General features: G+C 44.3%; 1 protein-coding gene across 3 annotated transcripts in view; it reads right to left on the reverse strand.

Annotated features, from left to right (window-relative positions):
* HEPH (hephaestin) overlaps window positions 1-12,277 on the reverse strand; it is a 33,393-nt gene that overhangs the window by 3,850 nt on the left and 17,266 nt on the right. For all 3 annotated transcript variants that reach the window (XM_030574772.1, XM_030574773.1, XM_030574771.1), the window contains 10 exons: window positions 10,866-11,016; window positions 10,178-10,390; window positions 9,033-9,246; window positions 8,236-8,375; window positions 7,155-7,286; window positions 5,261-5,367; window positions 4,331-4,556; window positions 2,991-3,130; window positions 2,410-2,572; window positions 766-798 (listed from right to left, as the gene is read on the reverse strand). In XM_030574772.1, coding sequence (XP_030430632.1) covers window positions 766-798; window positions 2,410-2,572; window positions 2,991-3,130; window positions 4,331-4,556; window positions 5,261-5,367; window positions 7,155-7,286; window positions 8,236-8,375; window positions 9,033-9,246; window positions 10,178-10,390; window positions 10,866-11,016 — 1,519 coding nt within the window. The remainder of the gene's footprint in view (window positions 1-765; window positions 799-2,409; window positions 2,573-2,990; window positions 3,131-4,330; window positions 4,557-5,260; window positions 5,368-7,154; window positions 7,287-8,235; window positions 8,376-9,032; window positions 9,247-10,177; window positions 10,391-10,865; window positions 11,017-12,277) is intronic.

The following is a 12,277-nucleotide window of genomic DNA, read 5'->3' on the forward strand; positions in this document are numbered from 1 at the left end:
GGATTTAAGAGCATGTGTGTTGTGAGTTTTCACACCTTGATTGCGGGTGCTGAATTTTTAACAAGGGCTATCTTTCTCCAAGCTGTTCATTTATCATTTGAGTTAATTAGGTCTTACTGAAAACAAAAGAAACTCAAGGAGGTTTAGACAATCTGAATGAACTCTTCTTCACCCTTGCTTACTCAGTCTTGGTGCTCTTGTGAGTTTACAATTTCACTAGCTCTCAAGTTGCTACACAGTCTGCCAGGTAGATAAAGTAAGAAGTTCTAATGTATAACAGAACAGGAAAAACACCCTTTTAAAAAACAAAAATCTTTCAAGCCTTCTTTTTAAGCAGTCACAAAGAAGCAAAAAGAGTACAAATCCTTTGTTTTGCAGGTCACTTTTATCTGCTGGATTGTCTTAACTAAGCACAGACATGCTCCTCCTCCATAACCTCTCGATCCTCAGCAATTCTACTGATGAAACACACAAGCAGGCAGAGCCCACCCCCCCACCAATCACATTGCTTATAGTCATACCCCACACACTAACACCACTCCCCCCATATTTATACTTGGGGAACACGGAGACTGGGACGTGGATACACCTCAGCCCAGAGGCACATGGAAATGGGGTGAGATATGTTTTCTTGTGCCGCCTCCGCCCCACATCCAAATCTGATCCAACCTGATCCAAATCTTCTGTCTGTAGGGTAAGTTCAACCAGCACTATCCCCTACACACAATGCAAGAGGCTTTTTCAGCAGTGTAATGCAAATCATACCTCTTTTTGTCTCTAAGATCATGGACACTGTCTCTGAAAGAGAATGACAAATTAGTGATGAATTGTTATGCTGCATAGGAAAAAAGCAATCAGTATAGACTTTATGGGAAGGCTATTGTTATCTATCCTGGGTACAATTTTCAAAAGCACCTAGTGACTAAGTCTCAATGATTTTCAATGACAGTTAGTTTCCTACATCAATTAGGTGCTTTTGAAGAAGTTAGCCTCTCTCTAAACTCTGTTGTAAATGCCTGTAGAAGGCAATGCATGCTAATAGGTGATGCCATTTCTGACCCCTACAGCACAAGGCTAGTAGAAAGGAGTGGAAACCAGCTTCAGCACCAGTTGGACAGTTAGAACAAGACCCTAGATAACAAAAACAAATATTAATTATAAGAACATAAGAATGGCCATACTGGGTCAGACCAATGGTCCATCTAGCCCAATATCCTGTCTTCCAACAGTGGTTGATGCCAGATGCTTCAGAATGAATAAACAGAACAGGGCAACTATCGAGTGATCCATCCCCTACTGTCCAGTTCCAACATCTGGCAGTCAGAGACATAGGGACATTCAAAGCAAGGGCTTATATCCCTGGCCATATTGCCTAAGAGCATTGATGGATCTATTCTTCATAAACTTATCTAATTCTTTTCTGAACCCAGTTATACTTTGGTCCTTCACAACATCCCCTAGCAACGAGTTCCACATGCTGACTCTGCATTGTGTGAAGAAATACTTCCTTTTGTTTGTTTTAAACCTGCTGGCTGTTAACTTCATTGGGTGACCTCTGATTCTTGTGTTATGTGAAGGGTTTATTATAACACTTAACAATGGCTTCCATTTTTACAGATGTAATTGTATGTCCACAGTTCATGGTGGGCATAAAATTGTTCCTCAAAAGAAAAGAGGCCAAGCAGAATGTCCTTGCAAAATCTGCCTCTAAAGATCCATTTCCTAATCCTTTTTTTGTATTATGTCTCTGTGGTGAATGCCACGTACTACTTCAGGCTGTTTCCTTGGTTCCAACTCAGACACTGACTTTATTAAAACATGGTGAGTATTTTTCAGCACTTGCTAGATTTTCTTTTTCTTATTCTGACCTTCCTTCCATGCAGGAGAGCACCTTTGCACTCCCAAGTCTCAGTTAATTTCAGGCACCATGGGTAGCCAAATAGGGCTCTTGAGACACCAATGGGGTACACGATCCTTTGATAACTTGTGGAAGGGAAAGGCATGACAAGATGCCCTTAAGTACTGTTCATCACAAAATAGCTTCTAATGTTTTGTGATTAGATCAGAACACTTTCACTGTGCATGTCTAATGTAGCTAGCACTTTTACTAATAACAATAGCTGGAGGATCAATGGACAGTGCTTCCAGGATAGACAACAACATAAACCTAATAATAATATCTAGGGCCATGTAAACTCTGGGACCGAAGTGTTTATTAGCCCCAAATACTGTTTATATGGTGTTAACAAGGAGCAGCTTAAGTTAATAATACTTTAGTTAGTGAGTGAATTACTGTATATATAGAAGACTTTGATGCAGTATAAGTACTAAGTATTATCATTATCTGGAAGTACACTTAAGTTATTTATGAAGATGACTGCATAGAGATGGCTGCTGCTCTCTCCCTACCTGGTCTTGGTAAGACTGTGTAGAGTGCCTCCATACCACCATGAATATGATCTGACACATGGCAATGAAGCAGCCATGTTCCAGGGTTCCCAACCACCATCTCCACCATTTCGAAGGTCCCAGGGAACAGATCCACAACATCTGCCCTGTAACTCTTGCCGTTCTGTCAAAAAGGGAAGGGGTCTGTTAGCATGCAATGGTTCATGTATCTTTAGAGAACTCTGGTCTAGAGTAACAGGGATCTGGGGGGCACGACCTGGAAACCTTATTGATGCTACAGTAGTTAAGAGTTGTAACAAAAAGTTACCAAAAGTAATTCCAAGGTCCTAAGTGGAAAAGGAATGTAGCCTGCTAAAGCCTAAGCTTAAGATTGGTTAGATAGAGAGATCAACAAATACTGGGATCCCCTGGGTCTGATTTGGGCATGTAAAATCATCTCCTCTTGCTGGTTACATTACAATGCTGCAAACACATCCAACTGCCTGAAGTTAGTTAAGGGGTCAAATGAATGTAATGGTATTCCAGCCCTAGCCCCAGCCTTCCCTTGCTGCTGGGCTCTGCAATCAGCAGGAGATTCTCACCCTGTATGTGAAGGTCTCGGCATGAAAATGGACTGTATGCACATCGATCTCCTGGCCCATTCCCAGCAGGTACCAGTTCACCCAGTCTCCTTGGTGCATGGTCAGTCCAGGCAAGTTTGCGTAGAGCTTCCCATTGATGGCTGTGGGGTAGACAATGTGTTGAGAAAGCAGAATGATGTGGATGATCAGGACCTCACATGTCAGTGCAAAAACAGTTCCCCTCAAGGCAGGATAAACCTTTCAAAGCTCAACTAGGGTCAAGTAAATCAGACATTTGTCTCTTCTGTTGTGAGATTCCCCCACAGCATGATTTCCTGATGTTTTGTCCGTCACCTCCCAACTCAGCTACTGCACCTGCTTTTCAGTTGGGTTGACTGAGTCATAAAAGGTCAAGTGACTTGTCCCAAGCGGATGCTATGTCAGTGATGTAGCTTGGCTAAATCTCAGAACTCTCCTCCTTCCTGCTCTTTTGCTTTTACTACTGAAGAACATTCCATCTCCAAGAGCTGAAGGCAGCAGAAGCAGCTCAGTGCTTTTAAAGATCAGGCCATGTAAATATGGTCTTTGTAGCCTAACTGCAGTTACACATTTTTAAAGTCCATTGCCCACGCACTTATTGAGCAGTGGAAACATTACAGGTCCTCGTCAACAGTCAAATTCCAGCATACTATATGTTGTCGTACATTATTCTGAGGTGCTGGTCATTTGTAAATTGCTATTCAGTAGGATTTCATTTCACAATTAGCACAGCAACAATGAGAGCTGCACCTTGTCTGCAAATGAAATAAGGATCCAAAACAATGAAAGATCAGCATAATAAAGCAAGGCAGCACACAGGGAAATCTCCACTGAGGGCAGTGGGAGAGATTATGTGCTGGAGAGACATGTTGTGAGGCCGGAAACTTCTGGCACCTGTAATTTTCTGTTCCATTGCTGTTGCTTGGATAATAGTAATGACTAGTTGTCACCTCATTCATCTGTGATTGGGGCCTTATCAATGCCACATTAATAGCAGCAACACAGGGCCTGATTCTGTGTGGTGCTGAGCACCACTAAAGCCAAAGGAAGCACTCAGCAGGAATCAGGCCCTTGTGTATTAGGCTTCTGTCAGCCAATGCACAATGTACCTTACACAATTTAGCAATCTTAAATAACACCTACAACTCTAAAAGGAAATGGCTCCTGTTTGGATTTCTAATTCTGGTAGTAGGGCCAGAAGGAGCCAGAAGGTCCAGAACTGTCTCTCCCTATCTCTGTACCTTTGTCAATTAGGCCCATGCAAATGGCAAAGGCAGCTCTGAATGGGGCCCAGTAAAAGATGTGAAGTGAAGGCCACGCACCATGCATTTTGTTGCTTTCCACAAATTCTTCATCCTGCAGGTTGATTTTGCTCTGATTCCCATGTGCATAAGTTTTCACATTTTCCTCCAGGTACCATGACTGATTTTCATCAAAAACCAAGAAGAGGAGTGCAAACTCCCTGTTGATGCCCTTCCTCCTCCCATCAGAGCCCAGCGCCCCTTTACGGCAGACCTTTAGGGGGCCTATCAGGCCACTGAATATATCCTAATAGGAAAGAGAAGAAAGTCGGAAGTGTTCAGAGATGGGGATTTTCCTCCCATCCCTCCTGCACACAGCTCCACTACCATTCAGCACCCTGGCTTGCTGCTCCCTTCAGTACGCTCCATAAAATACATTGCAAGCCACTGAATAATCAATCCTGTGTGTGAAATATGCTCTATTGGAAATAGTTAACAGAAACTACCACTGCGGGGCCAGATGTTAGCAGTTAATTACTGCTGTGCATTGGGTGCAACATGGAGCTGTGACTCTCCTACTGATGGTACATGGGGGCATTAAGCCACCCCTTAAAAGGCACATGCATCTGCTCCATAGCTGGCCAGCTCTATATGGCAGTGCAGAATGGCCTTACCTCCTCCCTGATAGATGTGATAACACCGTATAAATATTTGAAGGATGTTAATGCCAAGGAGTGGGAGGAATTATTTTATGAGGGACTATATTAAGAAAGGAAGAATTTAGGCTTAATGTCAAGATCAACAATGAGATCTATTCACCTGTTGAATTGTCTCCCTAAGGGAAATGGTGGAAGCTCCATCACATGGGACATCGCATTCTAAATTGGACCAAACTCTAAAATATATCCTACAGGGAACAACCCTGATTGTTTCCTAGGAGACTGTATAGATGATCGCTGAGGCTTTTCCATCTCTAACTTGTTTTATTTTAAGATTCCAACTATATTTTACCTTTACAGGATCCACCATAGAGTAGTAAACCCAAGAAACGCAGACAAAATTATTTGGTCCTGGACCGGATCTTTCAGGAATATCCCAGCGGTAAGTTACAATGTCACCTGAGAGACAAAAAGGAGTGACGGTAGTAGTAGTTGCTATTTGTACTACAGCAGCAACTAGCAGCCCCAGCCCAGGGCCAGGATCTCTATATGCTATACAGACACAGAAAAAAAACATGATGCCTGCCCCAAAGAGCAATATTATGGCAATCTCATGGACATTACAGATTCTTTCCCTGGTTGTGAACAATAGACTAGAGACTCTTTCCTCCCCTTACAAACAAAAGAGGTGGCATGATGGGGATGGGGAGTGGAAAAGGATCTGAACCCCAACTTATGGAAAATCACCTCACCTTTACCTGAATCACCCAGGATTAGCGTTCTCCAGGGAAATTCTGGCTCACTTCCTGGAAGACTCGGCATGACCTTTGGAAGCTTTTAAGTATATTCACAGAGGTGCATGCCACTCTCATTCAGATTCAACTTTGTGTTATATACTATACACAGTTTTAAAAATAGAAGCTGATTGAGAGTCTGGATGGCGTGGAGGGGCTGTGTAGTCCAGATGCAGAGCCTATGAGATGCCAGCTCCAGTCAAGCTCATGGTGGCAGTGACCAAAAGTTATTACCTTGAGTGAGAGTTGTGCAGGGAAGTGAGTTGTGGTCTCAGCAGTTCCTAGCAGACAGTTGTCCACATCATAAAAGAACACTATCACAGCCCAATGTCACTAGTTGGTCCCCAGAGTGCTGGGGGATGGAGAGCCAGCACTCCAATCACTATTAGCACCAGTTAGGTTCCCGGCAAAGGCCTGATTAGTTAGGGGTGTGCCTGATGATTAGGCTGCACTGGGGTTAGGAAGCTAATGAGCTAATTAGCCCATTAATAGACAAGTGGTTTAAAAAGAGTTTAGGAAGGCAGAAAGAGAAGAAGAGAAAAAGAAGGCAAGGTAAGACTGACAAAGGGCATTTGAAGAGCAGAGCTGCCTTACTTTCCCTGTCAACATCCCTCCTATTTTGGAGAAGGGATTAGAAGGTGGGATACAGTTCAAAAGAGTGGGGACACTGCTATGTACTGATGGAGGGATTAAAACATTGTAAACTACCTGATGGTGTTTACAGGCAAGAGGGTCTCAGAGAGGACTGTGTTTGTGGACAAGGTGGGAGTGTAACATACTGCCCAGTTACAACTGGGGGCTTGTCTGGGATTTGCCTGCATCCATTTCAAATGGATGGTGTAGGGATTTGGCAGCCTCGGTGATGGAGGGAACCTTGCAATGGCAAAGAGAGCTTCTGAAGACCTTCCAGTGATTTCCCCGTCCCCCTGCCCTTGCAGAGAAATAGTCCTTGCTTGCCTGTTGATGGGCTAATTAGCCCATTAGCTTTCTAGTCCTAGTGGAGCCTAATAATCAGGCACACCCCAGATCACTCAGGCCTTCTCCAGAGGATCCTAACTGATGCTAATAGTGGCCAGATTGCTGGCTCAAGCTCCATCTCGGCACTCTGTCACACTCCCTCTCATTTCTAGAGATGAACCCTGCAGGGTAGGGGTGCACTGATGGTGAGTAACCTGGAGGAGGAAATTTGCACTGCCACTACCCAGGTCGTGTGCCTTCTGTGGCTAAAGAGAGGATGGTACTGTCCAGGGCTGCCAAGCCAGTACATTAGATGAACAATAAAAATACACTGAACATGAAAAGCTGGTTTCTATTCAGCTCCAATTACTTATCACATTAAAACAAACACACCAGAATAACTTCTTCTCTCCTAGCTGGGTCTTTTTAATGGGTTGAGTCATCATTGCCATATAAACAGAAGTTAGCCCAACAAATAGCTGACTACTGACTCACCAGGCTTTGCAGCTTCCACCTGTCCATCATTCCTTTCCAGTACCCCATGCGCATGAATGGAGTAGGCTTGTGTAGCATTGTTCTTAAACACAATGTTGAGGACATCTCCAACTTCTGCCCAGATAAAAGGACCTTGAGACAGGAAGATCACACTGTGAGTGCGGCTTCCATCAATGGCCAAAAGAGAGTATTTCTCTCTATCATTTTTTGAAATCACTTTAACGTAGGGGTGGGAGGTGAATTATTCATCACTGTATCCCTTCCCCAAAGTAAAGAATCATAGTTAATCCCACATTCAAGACGATCCTGAAAACTCTGATTGTGAACTCTTCAAGGCAGGGAACGTGCCTTGTTATGAGCACAGTGCCCAGCACAGTGGGACCCAGTTCTGATCTCTGAGTGCCACCATAATGCAAATGATTCATCATCATCATCCAATGGTCTGATTTAATCACACCTGACAGTGTAAAATGGCCTGAAATCATGATGGCTCATAGCCATAGCCTGCTCTTTTAGATTGGATATGCTACCTCACGTTGCTTGTCCTGTACTGAAATATCCTGGAGTGAAGCAGTGGAGCTCTTGCCTCCTTAGACTCTCATAAGAATCCACAGCATGCTCCTCTGCTTCACGGTGCCTGGGTTTTTCTTTAATGATGCTACACAGAGGGGTTTCTTTCGCACTTGGAGATTTCCATCTATAGCTCTCAAAGTGCTTTGCAAAGGTAGGGTTTATCCCTATTGTACAGTATCAGAGGGGTAGCCATGTTAGTCTGGATCTGTAAAAGCAGCAAAGAGTCCTGTGGCACCTTATGGACTAACAGACGTATTGGAGCATGAGCTTTCGTGGGTGAGCTCATGCTCCAATACATCTGTTAGTCTATAAGGTGCCACAGGACTCTTTGCCCCTATTGCACAGATGAGGGGGAACAGATGGGAGAGCTGGGTTTGACTCTGCCTCTGACTGGCTGTGTGACTGTGGCCAAGCCAGTTCTCACAAGTCCCAATTCCTTGGCTCATTCTTCAGGACTAAGTCTCAGCCCTGTCCGAGTGAGAGATGCACCACTCAAATAATTGCTTACCCAATATCCCTAAATGCTCCTCATCGCTGGTCCTGTTCTTGGGTATTCTGAATGTCCCATCAGTGTATTCCCTGTAAATTGCCTTCTTGTACTTGGAGCCCAGAAGTCCATTCTCATTGCTCAGAAATTGGTTGCCATAGCTGAGAAATGCAGAGTGCTGTGTTACGTTAACACTGCTCTGTTTGCATTAAAGAAACACCACTTCTCTGTGGGCAGAGGGTTTATTAACTGAACCAGTTTCCTCCCCGAAGAGTCCCCAGTTTCATATGACATCAGCTGAGGGAGCTGAATGGCTCTGGAAGTTGGCAAGAGGATACAGAGCCACACACTTCCAAGCCACCCATTGGAATCTGTCTTGGGATGATAGTGATCAAAGTTACCGCACTCCCTTATGAGGGGTGGCTGCTCGCTGGCTTACATGAAGGGTGTTAGGGGAAGAACAGTCTATTTGGTGGTGGACAGATGTTTGCATCAAAAAACCACCACCTCAGCTGGCACCAGTGAGCAGCCAGTAATGAAAATGGGCTACAGAGACAGAATTTCCCTCTCACATACATATATGCAGGGAGCTGCAGAATACAGGGAGGAAAAACACTGCCAACATTTGGATTAAAGGGGATAATGGGCCCCCGAATCCCCGATGAGGGCTGTCTGCAATACCATGGCATGGTCAGCCAGTATCCATCCAATCAGCAGAGGTCTGGCTCTCTCCAGTAAAAAGCTGCTTCCCCCGTTTGAATGGGTTTTACAAAGTTTGCCTGAAGGTGCCACAGGTTTCCCCAAGGTGCCCTCTTTACCTTTCCTGCCCAGAGATGTTGTGGTGTTCCAGCTCCCAGCTGCGATCTGGTGAGTAGTCCCACTCCACCTCTTGTGCCATGATGTAGTGCGTCCGCACCTCCTCGTATTGGGGGTCAGGAGCAAGTGCCCCTTTGCCACACTTTGAGACAGAGTAACGCGCCTTCATCCCAGACTGGTAATGGTTGCTAGTCTGACAGTAGATATCAAAAGTGCCTAGAGGCATCATAAGCAAAAAGGTCAGCTCTAAAGAGCTAAGCAAGTCCTTTCCTTACTACATGAGATGAACCGGGAAATAGCTGTATTATTTTGTATGAATATGGTACATACCTCTGTGTGTCTCTTTATGATGTGTGTCTTGCTGTGGGGTCAGATTGAGAGGAGTTGTTAGAGGAGCCAAGCAGGAAGGCAAAACAATGGCCTAGGTAAGGAACATCCCAGCAAGCACTCACACACCAGCCAAGTTATTGGCTGTAAAGAAACTACCTGCTTGGTGCCAACAAAGTTACACAGCTGTTTTGCCAAGCGTGAAAAGAGAGAGATCAAAAGACACCGGCCAGTTAAAGGATTCATCCTGCAGAAAGGGAGGGGAAGGAAGGATTGACACAGTGAGAGGGTCTGCAGGGATGAAAACAAACCCTCAGATTCAGAAAGGGGGTCTGGGATAAACTGGACCTACCTGAGCTATAGTTGGAGATGCTAAGCTTAGGTATGATAAGATGCCTATGTGACCTTTTGTTTTTAAGTCATTTTCCTACATGCAGTGTTCCTTTTGGCAAATCAGTACTTTGTTTTGAAGAAGTTCTTTCTGTGTCACTGCAAATTTATCCTGTCACAGGCTGCCAGAGTGAGAGGACTGACTGGTGTCAAAATCAGTTGGGCCTGTCAGGTTAAGATAGTTGGGAAATGAGTGCTACAGCCCAAAGATCTAGTTTATTAATGGTATGGCGGGGTGGTTCCACCCAGAGTGAGGGGCAGGAAGCTGGTGCTGTCCCTGCAGGGGTGCACTCAAGAGGAAGTGAAAGGGGTCTAAAGTGCAGCTCGTCCTGTAACTCTGACACCGCTTGTAGACAAATCAGCATGAGAGAACAAATATTAACATTTGAGATAGCTCATTGGTCATCAGAGAAGTTATGCAGGCATCTACCTTCATGATCAGGCTGCATGAGGGCAGTAGCAAACGTGTGAGGGAACAGATTGGTTGCATCTCTCCTCATCCCATTCATCTGAATAGTGTTTCCCTGGAATGCAGCTCCATGCACATCTGTGTCAGTGCCCAGACCCAAAAAGTGCCAAGACACAGTGTCCCCTTTACATACTTCCAGCTTGGGCAAGTTATAGAACATAAATCCATTAATCGCTGCAACAGAAAAGAATTAAAACCACACAGTTACACACTAGCTAAGAGGTGACCTCTGTACACACATACCTACAATGTAGGGCAACCTATGGGAATTGCATATTGCTGTGTACTCCTCAGTACAGCTCACCAGCAACTCACCCCTGGTATTTGCTTGAGTCATGCTTTTGGATACAGCAGGACCTCATGTCCCATGACCCATTCTCCAAGACATTGCTATGTAGAGAATTATCAAAAAAGGTGCCTTTGATGCAAATCAGAAATTTAATTCCTAAGTCCACCTGATCTCTCTCTCTCTCTCTCTTTCTTCCCCCATCCCCCATGGCATGTCCAAGGTGCCGGTATTGGGATCCTTAGGTGCCATGGCAGTAGTTTTTAGGACCATTCCGGAGTTTTTAGGACCAGTTAAAGATGGACCCACGCCTCATAGTTCTGTCCTCACTGTCTATGTAAGAGAGAGAGCACAGGGCCATACCATGCATCCTGTTGGACTCCTTGAAGCATTCATCCTTTTTCACAAAAGCTTCTTCCGTTCTCAAATAGTATTTCATATTTGCAGGTAAATACCAGCTGAGGTTCTCATCAAATACACTGAACAGGAGGTAAAATTCCTTGTCGATCCCCTTCTACAATAATAATCACAATAATGGTCATTCATTTTAAAAACACACAGATCACCCACACCCGTTAACTGTTAAAGTACAGGCTGCTTTGCATGATGGCAATTTCTAATTTTTTGTTTCTTAAGTTGTCCATTTCCACCTCTTAGAGGCCAAATGCTGATCTCTTTACTCATGCTGAGTAGCACTTACTTTACAAGTGGTCCCAGAGCAGCACTGGAACCATATGTGCAGAAAGGTGCTTCTCAGCATGAGTAAAGGGATCTGAATTTTTCCCAGACTGAAAAGTCATTCTCTCTTTCCTCCACAATCCATAGGTTCAGGTGCTGGACACTCCCCACCAGTTTCCATGGGGTCAAAATCAGAACACTCTCCACTATGCAGGGTCTGGAGCTGGGCCCACCTCACTCCTCCCTAATACAAGATCAGAATCCCGATTTGTTTCCTACCATCAAGCCTTGAAAACTGTGTTGAGTCCAGTTTGAACTGACAAGCAATGAGACTTCCACAACTTCTATTGAGGAACCTATTCCACACACTATGTTTCCCTGTTAGGAGAGCTTTGCTGATATTTAGCCAAAATTTCCATTTGCTCAGTTTCCTCCCCTTATTCTTAGTAATACCTCCTTGGACCACTCTTAAATATTTGACACTAGGATTTATGTACACACCCTCAAATACCTGTAAATAGTTTATCATTATAATCTCCCCTCCACCTGCCAAGTTATACATAGTTCAATCTTTCCTCAAAATCAAACTCTCCTGCCCCTTAACCAGGTTTGCTGTCTTCTGAACTCCATCTAGTTTAGCCACATCATTCTGATCCAGAAAGCAAGATCTTCAAGGGAGGCTTTTAAAGCAGTTGCTTCGCAGAGTCACCAGCAACTCCCCAATCCACATTACAATGTATTCACAATCATGCAGCTAGTTTTGTCTTCTGCTGCCCCCCGTTTGTCACATGTGGGCCTGTTATTTTAGTGCTGTCAGTGCTTCCTGTTCCCTTGTGTACTCATTGTGCTACCTTGGCAACACCTGTGCAAAAGTGATGACCATTTCTTCATTAAATTCCAAGGGAAAGTGTTAGTCAGCCCTAGGATTTCACTTATCTCCACATCACAAAAGCCTGCAGAACACCACCCATTTTATGTGCTTTTTGTGTAAAATCATCCCCTCATTTGAGTTCTTCTCAAAATGGGCTGAGTTTAGAGTAGAACCTAGCTCCATTTGAAACTCAAAATGTTCCATCTTTCAAGCAAAAATTGCACAA

The sequence above is a fragment of the Gopherus evgoodei genome, chromosome 9 (assembly GCF_007399415.2).
Source record: "Gopherus evgoodei ecotype Sinaloan lineage chromosome 9, rGopEvg1_v1.p, whole genome shotgun sequence".
NCBI lineage: Eukaryota > Metazoa > Chordata > Testudines > Testudinidae > Gopherus > Gopherus evgoodei.